At 42.7% G+C, this 13141-nt stretch overlaps 1 protein-coding gene across 5 annotated transcripts in view; it reads left to right on the forward strand.

Annotated features, from left to right (window-relative positions):
* RAD51C (RAD51 paralog C) overlaps window positions 1–13141 on the forward strand; it is a 43555-nt gene that overhangs the window by 20774 nt on the left and 9640 nt on the right. For all 5 annotated transcript variants that reach the window (XM_033183675.1, XM_033183676.1, XM_033183672.1 and 2 more), the window contains 2 exons: window positions 8443–8509; window positions 12404–12464. In XM_033183675.1, the coding sequence (XP_033039566.1) occupies window positions 8443–8509; window positions 12404–12464 (128 nt within the window). The remainder of the gene's footprint in view (window positions 1–8442; window positions 8510–12403; window positions 12465–13141) is intronic.

The following is a 13141-nucleotide window of genomic DNA, read 5'->3' on the forward strand; positions in this document are numbered from 1 at the left end:
AACTCTTGGGCTCAAGTGATCATCTGCCAGCCTCTGCCTCCTAAAGTGCTAGGATTACATGCATGAGCCACTGTGCCTAGCCTTGGCTACTTCAAAGGATGGAATTTTGTAGGGTTAGGGACACACTTTCCCTTTCTTACTTTATAATTTCTTTGCTTGAAGGTTTTTTTCCCAATTAGCTTATATATAACATGTATGGCTTTTGATAATGTATTTTATAATTTTAAGACCAGATGTGGTAGCTCACACCTGTAATCCCAATACTTTTAGAAGGCCAAAGTGGGAGGATCGCCTGAGGCCAGGAGTTTGAGGCCAGCCTGGACAACAAAGCCTGATCCCATCTCTAAAAAAAAAAATTACATAAAATAAGAATAATTGGCCAGGCACGGCAGCTCACGTCTGTAATCCCAGCACTTTGGGAGACTGAGGTGGGTGGATCATGAGGTCAGCAGTTCGAGACCAGCCTGACCAACGTGGTGAAACCATCTCTACTAAAAATACAAAAATTAGTCAGGCTTGGTCGTGCATGCCTGTAATCCCAGCTACTCAGGCTAAGGCAGGAGAATCGTTTGAACCCAGAAGGCGGAGGTTGCAGTGAGCCGAGAGTGTGCCACTGCACTCCAGCCTGGGTGAGAGAGCAAGACTCCGTCTCAAAAAAAAAAGAAGAAAAGAAAAATTTTAAGTTATGTATGCTTTTTGTAAAAAAAAAAAAAAAAGTTCTAAACAATAAAAAATGTAGAAAGCGATTATTCATTACTCAGAGATGGTGTAAATATTGTTGTCTGGTGTAAATATTTTTGCAGAATTTACGCATATACAAACTTACTTTTTAGAAAATGAGGTCATAGACCAGACGTGGTAGCTCACGCCTGTAATCCCAGCACTTTGGGAGGCCGAGGCAGGCGGATCATGAGGTCAGGAGATCGAGACCGTCCTGGCTAACACGGTGAAACCCTGTCTCTACTAGAAATACAAAAAATTAGCTGGGCATGGTGGTGGGCACCTGTAATTTCAGTTACTTGGGAGGCTGAGGCAGGAGAATGGCGTGAACCCGGGAGGCAGAGCTTGCAGTGTTCTGAGATCGCGCCACTGCACTCCAGCCTGGGCGACAGAGCAAGACTCCATCTCAAAAAAAAAAAAAAAGAGGTCATGCCACCGCAGTGGCTCATGCCTGTAATCCCAGCACTTTGGGAGGCCAAGGTGGGAGGATCACTTGAGCCCATGAGTTTGAGACCAGCTTGGGAAATATAGTGAGACCTCATTGCTACAAATTTTTAAAAAAACGTTAGCCAAGCATAGTGGCACGCACCCATAGTCCTAGCTACTTGAGAGGCTGAGGTGGGAGGAGGATTGCTTGAGGCTGGGAGGCAAAGGTTGCAGTGAGCTGAGATCGCACCACTGCATTCCAGCCTAGGCAGCAGAGCAAGACTCTGTCTTCAAAAACACAAAAAGAAATGAAAATGAGGTCATATTATACATGCTATTATGCAAAGCAGTTTTCTGTTTTTCACTTAATATATTGTGAACATCTTTCCATGTACACTACTTTTTTTTCTTCTATGTACACTACTTATAAGTCTGCTTTGCGCTAATAACTGCATAGTATTTTGTTGTTTGACTGTGGCATAGTTTTTTTTTGTATTTGTATTTGTTTTTGGGGTTTTTTTTTGGAAACAGAGTCTTGCTCTGTCACCCAGGCTAGAGTGCAGTGGCATGGTCTTGGTTCACTGTAGCTTCAATCTCCTGGGCTTAAGCAATCCTTTCACTTCAGCCTCCTGAGTAACTGAGACTACAGGCACACACCACCACACCCAGTCATTTTAAAAATTTTTTGTAGAGGCTGGGCGTTGAGGCTCACACCTATAACCCCGCCACTATGGGAGGCCGGGGTGAGCAGATCACTTGAGGTCAGGAGTTCAAGACCAGCCTGGCCAACATGTTGAAACCTTGTCTCTACTAATAATACAAAAATTAGCAGGACATGGTGGTGCTTACCTGTAGTCCTAGCTACTTGGGAGGCTGAGGCAGGAGAATCACTTGAACTCGGGAGGTGGAGGTTGCAGTTAGCCAAGATCATACCATTGCACTCCAGCCAGGGAGACACAGTGAGACTCTATCTCCAAAATAAATAAATAAATAAGTTTTTTGTAGAGATGACGTCTCACTATGTTGCCTAGGCTGTTCTTGAACTCCTGGGCTTAAGGGATCCTCCTGCTTCAACTTTCCCTAGGCATGAGCCACCGTGCACAGCCTGTAGCATAGTTTTTTTAACCACCTCCTTATTGATTGTCTCTCTTTTTTTTTTTTCCTGTTTTAGACAGAGTCTTCCTCTGTCACCCAGGTTGGAGTACAGCATCACACTCTTGGCTCACTGCAGTCTCTGCCTCCCAGGTTCAAGAGCTTCTCATTCCACAGTCTCCCAAATAGCTGGGGTTACAGGCATGCACCACCACACCTGGCTGGTTTTTGTATTTTTAGTAGAGGTGGGGTTTCACCATGTTGGCCAGGCTGATCTCAAACTCCTGGCCTCAAGTGATCCACCCTCCTCTGCCTCCCAAAGTGCTGCGATTACAGGCATGAGCCACCACACCTAGCCTAGAATAAATTTCTTAAAGTGAAAATATTAAACCAAAGGAATCGATTTTTGAACATTTTGTTTTATATTATAAAATTACTCTCAGAAACTATGCTCCAAAGTATGTCTCTACGACAATGAATGGGAACTCTTGTTTTCCCATCTCTTTACCAACTTTGGGTACCAGTCTTTTAATTTATTTATGTCTTTGAAATGGAGTCTCGCTCTGTTGCCCAGGTTGGAGTGCTGTGGCTCGATCTCGGCTTACTGCAACCTGTGCCTCCTGGGTTCAAGAGATTCTCCTGCTTCAGCCTCCCGGGTAGCTGGGACTACAGGCGCATGCCACCACGCCTGGCTAATTTTTTATATTTTTAGTAGAGACGGGTTTCACTGTGTTAGCCAGGATGGTCTGGATCTCCTGACCTGGTGATCTGCCCGCCTTGGCCTCCCAAAGTGCTGGGATTATAGGCATGAGCCACCACGCCTGGCCAGGTACTAATCTTTTAAATCTTTGCCAAATCGATATGGGGAAAGTCCTTTAAAAATGTTTTTTTTTTTATTATTGGCATAATTTTTTAAACAGCTTTAATGACATAATCCATATACCATAAAATTCATCCTTGCAACATGTACAATTCAGTGATTTTCAGTGTATCCACAGAGTTTTGCAAACATCACCACTGTATAATTTTAGAATACTTCTATCACCCCAAAAAAGAAACCACCTCACAATGAATTTCAGAATATTTAAAATGTTTGCTCCTTCACTGTCACTTTTCAAATCTCATGCAAATTTTTCTTATGGTCAACTATAACTTTGTACTCTATGGAGAAAGTAATTCTGGTTCTGGGAAACACACAGTTCCAGATTTAAAAAAAAAACACAAAACCCTCTTTTCGACTGGGTGCAATGGTTCACCCCTGTAGTTCCAGCGCTTTGGGAGGCCAAGGTGGGTGGATCACCTGAGGTCAGGAGTTTGCAACCAGCCTGGCCAACGTGGTGAAACCCTTTCTCTACTAAAACTACAAAAAAATTAGCTGGTTGTGGTGGTGGGTGCCCACCTACTACTCAGCTACTCAGGAGGCTGAGGCAGGAAAATCGCTTGAACCTGGGAGGCGGAGGTTGCAGTGAGCCAAGACGGCGCCATTGCACACTCCAGCTTGGGCAACAAGAGCGAAACTCTTGTCTCAAAAAAAACTAAAACCCTTTTCATTAACTGTCATTCTCCATTCTACCCTCCCTCAGTCCCTCACAACCACTAGTATGCTTTGTGTTTCTGTGAATTTGTCTTTTCTTGACATTTTATATAAGCAGATCAGACAGTATGTGGCCTTTTATGTCTCACTTCTTTCACTTAGCATAATGTTTTCAAGGTTTATCTGTATTTTAGCACCTATCAGTGTCTTTTTAATGAGTGAATAATTTTGCATTTTATGGATGTATAGCATTTTGTTTATCTGTTCATTGGTTGAAGGACATTGGATGGCAGAAATATTTTTAAAGCTCTGAAGTTCATAATTTCAAGTGATTGTTACTTTACTGTTTTAAATTTTTGGCCTGGTATGGTGGCTCACTCTTGTAATCACAGCACTTTGGGAGGCCGAGCTGGGTGGATCACCTCAGGTCAAGAGTTCGAGACCAGCCTGGCCAACATAGTGAAACTCTGTCTTTACTAAAAATACAAAATTTAGCCAAGCCTGGTGGCGGGCACCTGAAATACTAGCTACTTGGGAGGCTGAGGCAGGAAAATCACTTGAACCCAGGAGGCGGAGGTTGCAGTGAGCCGAGGTTGTGCTACTGTACTTGAGCCTGGGCAAGTAGCTACATGACTGTTTAGCTACATGACTGTAGCTACATACAGTAGCTACATGACTGTTTAGCACTTGAAATATAGCTAATACTACTGAGCTGTTGACTTTATAATTTTAATTTAACTTCTTTCTTTCTTTCTTTCTTTTGAGATGGAGTCTCACTCTCTCGCCTAGGCTGGAGTGCAGTGGCACCATCTTGGCTCACTGCAACCTCCTCTCGGGTTCAAGCAATTCTCCTGCCTCAGCCTCCCGAGTAGCTGGGACTATATGCACACGCCACCACGCCTGGCTAATTTTTTGTATTTTTAGTAGAGACGTATTAGCCAGAATGGTCTTGATCTCCTGATCTCATGATCTGCCCACCTCGGCTCCCAAAGTGTTGGGATTACAGGCGTGAGCCACCACGCCCGGCTAATTTAACTTTTTAAAGCTACAAGCGGGCCAGGCACAGTGGCTCATGCCTATAATCCCAGCACTTTGGGAGGCCAAGGTGGGAGGATCACTTGAGGCCAGGAGTTCGAGGTTAGTCTGGGCAACATTGTCTCTACAAATAATTTAAAAATTAGTTAGGCATGGTGGTGCTTGCCTATAGTTCTAGCTACTAGGGAAGCTGAGGCAGGAAGATTGTTTGAGCCCAGGACTTCAAGGCTGCAGTAAGCTATGATTGTGTCGTTGCACCCCAGCCTGGGTGACAGGGTGAGACCCCATTTCTAAAAAATACTCTTAAGAAAAGCTGGCCGGGCAAGGTGGCTCAAGCCTGTAATCCCAGCACTTTGGGAGGCCGAGATGGGCGGATCACTAGGTCAGGAGATCGAGACCATCCTGGCTAACACGGTGAAACCCCGTCTCTACTAAAAAATACAAAAAAACTAGCCGGGCGAGGTGGTGGGCGCCTGTAGTCCCAGCTACTCGGGAGGCTGAGGCAGGAGAATGGCGGGAACCCGGGAGGCGGAGCTTGCAGTGAGCCGAGATCGCGCCACTGCACTCCAGCCTGGGCGACAGAGCGAGACTCCGTCTCAAAAAAAAAAAAAAAGAAAAGCTGCTGGCCGAGTGTGGTGGCTCATGCCTGTAATCCTACCACTTTGGGAGGCCGAGGTGGGCAGATCACCTGAGGTTGGGAGTTTGAGATCAGCCTGACTAACATGGAGAAATCCCATCTCTACTAAAAATATAAACTTAACCAGGCGTGGTGGCTCACACCTGTAATCCCAGCTACTCAGGAGGCTGAGGCAGGGGAATCACTTGAACCCAAGAGGCGGAGGTTGCAGTGAGCCAAGATCATGCCATTGTACTCCAGCCTGAGCAACAGAGTGAGACCTTGTCTCAAAAAAAAGAAAGAAAGAAAAGCTTCCAATTTAAATTCCTGCTTAGCTTTTTCTAAGGTGCCTAGTGAGAGGTAACAAATGGAGAATGCCCTATGGCATGTAAGGGGAGGGGAACTAGAAGAAAATCTTGTCATCCACTTGGTTTCTAATTGAGATCTAGGTGGATCACAGATTTCTCCTTTGTGGCCAAACAGAAATGTTAGGGTGTTACCACTGCAATGGGAACAGCCAAACAACCTTTTGTTTCTTTCTCAGTTTTCTTTTTCTTTTTCTTTTTTTTTGCGATGGAGTCTTGCTCTCGTTGCCCAGGCTGGAGTGCAATGGTACAGTCTTGGCTCACTGCAACCTCCGCCTCCTGGATTTAAGCGATTCTCATGCCTCAGCCTCCCAAGTAGCTGGGGTTACAGGTGCCCGCCCCAATGTCCAGCTAAATTTTTGTGTTTTTGGTAGAGATGGGGTATCGCCATGTTGGCCAGACTGGTCTCGAACTCTTGACCTCAGGTGATCTGCCTGCCTTGGCCTCCCAAAGTGCTGGAATTATAGGCATGAGCCACCGCTCCTGGGCTGTTTTTCAGTTTTCTTTTTTTTTCTTTTTTTTTTTTTTTGGCCGGGCGCGGTGGCTCAAGCCTGTAATCCCAGCACTTTGGGAGGCCGAGACGGGCGGATCACGAGGTCAGGAGATCGAGACCATCCTGGCTAACACGGTGAAACCCCGTCTCTACTAAAAATACAAAAACTAGCTGGGCGAGGTGGCGGGCGCCTGTAGTCCCAGCTACTGGGGAGGCTGAGGCAGGAGAATGGCGTAAACCCGGGAGGCGGAGCTTGCAGTGAGCTGAGATCTGGCCACTGCACTCCAGCCCGGGAGACAGAGCGAGACTCTGCCTCAAAAAAAAATTTAAAAAAAAATAAATAAATAAAATAAAATAAAATAAAATACTCATTTTCAGAGCAGACACCTTTTTCTTACTGCTTTTCAAAGAATTTCGTTATCAGTTTTAGTTTGCAATATTAACTCTTTTTTCTGGAGGGAAGATATGTATTAGAAGAGCGTATAAAGTAACCATTTCTGGAGATTTTTGGGTGGAAAGATAACAGATCTGACTTCTATGTTAAGCCAGCCTTAAACACTTTTGTTTTCCTTGCTTTTATTTAAAATTACTGTCTTTCAAAACCTGGAACCTTTTTTGTAGGTCAGTATTTATACAAAGAGAATTAGCAATATGAAACCTGGAGGGCCATCTGTGAGTTGCAAAGCAACACCTGTGGCTGTTACTAGCCAACTAGCATAATCATAATTTGGAGTCATTTGACCTGACTACTAGGATTTTTTTTTTCCTAGTCCATCTACTTATATTGTACTTTTTAAAATGAGTTTTAAGTCTCTTCTCATAATTTGTTGCCTCAGTTTCCTTTTTTCCTATAAAATTATAAACAGTAATACTATATTTGCCTCCTTCCTAAAAGTATAAACACTGAGGTATTTATTAGGGATTTCATATTCCTTTCAATAAAAATATTCTAGGGTGGCAATAATGATAAAGAACATGGACTCAGGCCAGGCACAGTGACTCATGCTTATAATCCCAGCCCTTTGGGAGGCTGAGGTGGGTGGATCACTTGAGGTCAGGAGTTCTAGAACAGGCTGGCCAACATATTAAAATCCCGTCTTTACTAAAAATGCAAAAATTAGCCAGGCATGGTGGCAGGCACCTGTAATCGTAGCTACTTGGGAGGCTGAGGCAGGAGAATTGCTTGAACCTGGGAGGCGGAGATTGAAGTGAGCTGAGATCGCACCATTGCACTCCAGTCTGGGCAACAGAGCGAGACTCAATCTTTCTTTTTTGAGACAAGGTCTTACTTGTTCGCCAGGCTGGAGTACGGTGACAGGATCATGGCTCAATGCTGCCTCAACCTCCTGGGCTCAAGCAATTCTCCTACCTCAGCCTCCTGAGTAACTACAGTTGTGCACCACCATGCCCAGCTAATTTTTTAAAAAGTTTTTTATAGGTCAGGTACAGTGGCTTATGCCTGTAATCCCAGCACTTTGAGAGGCTGAGGCAGGAGGATTGTGTGAGCCCAGGAGTTCAAGATCAGCCTGGGCAACATAGCAAGACCCTGTCTCTTTGAAAAGGAAAAAAAGAGTTTTATGAGCTAGATTTGGCAAACACCTTTAGTCCCAGCTATTCAAGAGGCTGAGGTGGGAAGATCTGTGAGTCTAGGACTTCAAGGACAACCTGGGCAACATAGCAAGACCTCCTCTCTAAAGTATGAAAATAAAATATTTTATGATCAGTAGAATCATATTTTCAGATAACTACATCTTTTTATGGGTATATTTTAAAAATTTTTTATCAGAAAAATTTGTATTACTTAAATGGCTGTCTATAATAGGTAGATTATTTTCAGATTACTAAAATCACAAGACTGTTTACTTGATTATTTATGTATTTATGTATTTATTTATTTATTTAGTGAGACAGAGTTTCGCTCTTTTGTCCAGGCTGGAGTGAAGTGGACTGATCTTGGCTCACTGTAACCTCTGCCTGCCCCAGGTTCAAGTTATTCTTCTGCCTCAGCCTCCCGAGTAGCTGGGATTACAGGTCCATGCCACCATGCCTGGCTAATTTTTGTATTTTTAGTAGAGATGGGGTTTCACAATCTTGGCAAGGCTGGTCTACTTGATAATTTTTAAGGAGACTCACCTAATTTTCTTACATTTTGTTTTTGTAGGTAATTTTAACCAATCAGATGACAACAAAGATTGATAAAAATCAGGCCTTGCTCGTTCCTGCATTAGGTGGGTAATTAATCAGATAAACATTTTAGTTAATCACAGTTTTTCTTATCTCTTTCATTTGATTCTCCAGATAAACATTTTAGTTAATCATAGTTTTTCTTATCTCTTTCATTTGATTCTCATTGAATACTATAGCTTCATGAAAGCAGACTGTATTTGTCTTGTTCACTGGTTAATCTTAGCACTAAGCACAGTACCCTTAAATACTGGCTGTTCCTTTTAGTTATTTAACATTTATTGAGTGGCCAGACACAGACTCTCACACCTGTAATCCCAACACCTTGGGAGGCCGAGGTGGATCACTTGAGACCAGGAGTTCAAGACCGGCCTGGCCAACATGGTGAAACCCTGTCTCTCCTAAAAATACAAAAAATTAGCCGGACATGGTGGCGCATACTTGTAATCCCCCCTACTTGGGAGGCTGAGGAATGAGAATTGCTTGAACCTGGGAGGCGCAGGCTGCAGTGTGCTGGGATCGTGCCACTGCACTCCAGCCTGGGGGACAGAGTAAGACTCTTAAAAAAATGCGTATCTACTGTCTGGCAACTATTGTGTCAAAATTCTTGCCCCCAGGGAGTTCACAGTGTTAGAGAGAAGGAAGGATGAATCCACTTAAATACAATCACACTACAGTGAATATCGTGGTTTTGTTAGAATGCAATGCTTCAAGGTTTATTTCCACTAAAATCTTAAAGAATATTCTACCAGAGTTTTGGCCAGGCACGGTGGCTCATGCCTGTAATCCCAGCACTTTGGGAGGCCGAGGTAGGTGGATCACCTGAGCTCAGGAGTTTGAGACTAGCCTGACTAACATGGAGAAACCCCGTCTCTACTAAAAATACAAAATTAGCTGGGTGCAGTGGCACATTCCTGTGATCCCAGCTACTCGGGAGGCTGAGGCAGGAGAATCGCTTGAACCTGGGAGGCAGAGGTTGTAGTAAGCTGAGATTGCGCCATTGCACTCCAGCCTGGGCAACAAGAACAAAACTCTGTCTCAAAAAAAAAAAAAAAGGCCGGGCACGGTGGCTCAAGCCTGTAATCCCAGCACTTTGGGAGGCCGAGACGGGCGGATCACAAGGTCAGGAGATCGAGACCATCCTGGTACTAAGGTGAAACCCCGTCTCTACTAAAGAATACAAAAAACTAGCCGGGCGAGGAGGCGGGCGCCTGTAGTCCCAGCTACTTGGGAGGCGGAGGCAGGAGAATGGCGTGAACCTGGGAGGCGGAGCTTGCAGTGAGCTGAGATCCGGCCACCGCACTCCAGCCTGGGCGACAGAGCCAGACTCCGTCTCAAAAAAAAAATAAAAAAAAAAAAAAAAAAAAGTTTCTGCCCTGGACTAGTTTTCAACTAATGGCATAGATCATTCTATAAACAGATAATGTCGTAAAGGTTACAATAGAAAGGTACAGGGTACTGTACAAAGGATGGATTCTAACCTGGCCCAGGTGAGCAGGATGAAAAGGAGGAAGGTTAGGGAAGGGAGTGTAATAGTCTCTCATGTGTCTTCCAGCTCTTTTTGTCACTTTCTATCACCCATTTAATTAAGAGCTTCCTAATGTTTGGATCCACTCAGGGGTAATCAAACTCAGCCTTTCTCAAACTCATTCTTTCAGCACGCCATGATAAATCAGAAAGCAAATTTATAAATTTAGTGAGAATTACAATTGTCAAGCAGAGTGAAATTTATGTTTTCTAGTCAGTTTATTTTCTTCCCAGATACCAGAAAGTTGGGAAAGCAGGGGTTCAGTGTTGGTGAGCAGAGAAACAAATAAATGGAAATGGATGCCCTCAGGAATGTTATGCTTAAGTTGTGAAAATTCTGATGCCTACCTTACTTTACTAGCAGAACACCCTTTATCCTGGATATTGCTAGGATATTGTTCAATATAACTTTCAGTTATGATAGAAATGTTCTATGTCTGTGCTCTTCAGTGCAGTAGCCCTTGCTACATGTGGCTATTGAGGCATTTAAAATGTGGCTAGTGCAGCTGTGGAAAGGAATGTTTAATTGAATTTTACTTAAATTTAAATTGCCACATGTGGCAAGTGACTGCCCTGTTGTACAGTGCAGCACTGGATAAACATAACTCCTGTATTCTAGACTTCAGTCCCACCATTAGCTTTCTGTTTTTGACAGTGTTTGCTGGTATGATAGGTCACTGCTCATTTTACATTACTATCAGTTTAGTTTCCTTTATATTTCAGAGGCTCCCTAATCCCTTAAAGAGATTTAAAAATCAACATAGACCACTTCTGTGTAAAAATAAGACGGCTGAATTTGTTGTGATTGGAATTAGAAACCGGCCCTCTCTTTGCTAGTTCTGGAATTTGGCCAGGATGCACATCAAAATCTCATTCCTACCCTCCTGATTTGCTTCATGCAAACTTTGTTGCTGTGTCTGTTTTTTGGTCTTCTATTGCTATGTCTCAGCTTTAGATTCTGTGTCTTGCGTAGAAATGGATCATCAGAATGCAACAGGCAGAAGACTTAGAAGTGCAAATCAGGCCGGGCGCGGTGGCTCAAGCCTGTAATCCCAGCACTTTGGGAGGCCGAGACGGGCGGATCACGAGGTCAGGAGATCGAGACCATCCTGGCTAACATGGTGAAACCCCGTCTCTACTAAAAAATACAAAAAACTAGCCGGGCGAGGTGGCGGGCGCCTGTAGTCCCAGCTACTCGGGAGGCTGAGGCAGGAGAATGGCGTAAACCCGGGAGGCGGAGCTTGCAGTGAGCTGAGATCCGGCCACTGCACTCCAGCCCGGGAGACAGAGCGAGACTCCGTCTCAAAAAAAAAAAAAAAAAGTGCAAATCAGTAGGGTAATGACAAACCCTTTGAGCCAAGTGGAACTGAGAGGTAACCTAACATATCACCTATTAGTAATTGTTTACCCTGAAGATTTTCAGTGCTAGACACGTAAATTGCTGAGTTCAACTGCCCTCTTTGCCCTCCAAATCTAGCATAAAAGCAAATGGTGATCTCAGGGGAGTTTCACACCTAATATGACTAATAATAAAAGTCTTGTGTTTCAGGAGCTCAGTTTGTCCAATCCTGAGCCCATCATCTCTGCCTCACAAATTATATATCCACCTTTTAATTTCCTTGCACTGTGTCTGCATAATATGATAGTACTCCCAAGCACCATTGCTTAAATCTTGAGTTACACTTAATGCTTTTTTTGGGTCTTTTTTTCTTTTTAATGTGAAATAGAATATACAAATGAAAATGTGTATTTAGAAGAACAATAATAAATGTCCAGGTGCCCATTGCTCACACTGACAAATGGAACATTACCACACCCCAGGAGCCTCATATACTCTCCCCCAAAGAGGCAACCACTGTCCTGAATTTTGCGTAATTGTCACCTAGCTTTTATAGATTTTACTGTCTGTATATCCCCAACAGTTGCTTATTTATAGCTTTTATATAAATAGAATTATACTGTATATGACTGACAACTTCTGCTCATTATTATTTTTGGATTCATCCATGTTGTTGTATGACAGTGTAGTTCATTTCCATGACACGAATATGCCACAACTTAATTACATATTCTGTTGATGTCAAAAAAAAAAAGAATATTTTACCAGAGTTTTTACTTTTCTTCTGGAGGTCAGAAATATGTTAGGCTTGATGATACAGAAAATTGACACACATATGGACTCAGACAATAACGTTTTCTAAAAGCAAATAGAGAATAATGATTTGCAGTATTTCCCTAGATTGGTAAAAATCTTGTAATCTCAGGATATTACTCATTTTCCAGGTTTTCTGAAAGCAAGTAAATTTTTGTTATGTTAAGTAGAGTAAGATTATGTTTGATCAGAGGCATTCTGAGAAATGTATAACCAAGTTAGTAAGGCAATATACAGTTATTATGTTCTTTACTCTTAGGGGAAAGTTGGGGACATGCTGCTACAATACGGCTAATCTTTCATTGGGACCAAAAGCAAAGGTCAGTATAGAAACAAGTTAATAATTCTGAATATTGGGTTAATTACACTGAATGAACACTTACAGGTTTCTTAGAGCTAGTCCTGTGGATGAGATATACAGTGACCCATGAAGTAACATTTTTGTTGCCTTGTCTGATATCACCTAGAGCAAACATAGAAATGTGCTGTTATTACTGCATATTTAGCTACATAGGAAATTCTCTGAAATATTTAAATGATGGGGCGCATGCACCTGAAATGAGTAGGTGGCCAAGGAATGCCATTTTCTAAAGCTCTTTGAAATAATTTATTAGCCATGTAGAAGGAGGTGAGTACTCTGTGTTCCTGAAAGAGACTGAAAAAAAAGAACAAAATCAGGACAAAAGGAAAATTGTTGAGGTTAGCTTTAAAATTAATTTATTTGGAACATAAATGGTTTTTCTTAGTTGCTTAGTGTATTTCTTGTATGAAATTGTGTCTTTTTTTTTTCATTTTGTATTTTGCTCTCCGGCTTTTATTATCCAGTTACTTACCTGCATTTCACAAGTATTGTTCTTTAAAAGTATGGCAGCATGAAATCTTTGTATTTGTTTTTAAAGCTGCTGAGCAAGTGAACAAACCAGCTTTTATTTTCTTGAAAATAGGCCATTGAAAGCAGTGAAGTCTTTTCTATACTTCTAGAAAATGTCAGATTTAT

Source organism: Trachypithecus francoisi, unplaced genomic scaffold (assembly GCF_009764315.1).
Source record: "Trachypithecus francoisi isolate TF-2019V2 unplaced genomic scaffold, Tfra_2.0 Lachesis_group20, whole genome shotgun sequence".
In the NCBI taxonomy this organism is placed as follows: domain Eukaryota; kingdom Metazoa; phylum Chordata; class Mammalia; order Primates; family Cercopithecidae; genus Trachypithecus; species Trachypithecus francoisi.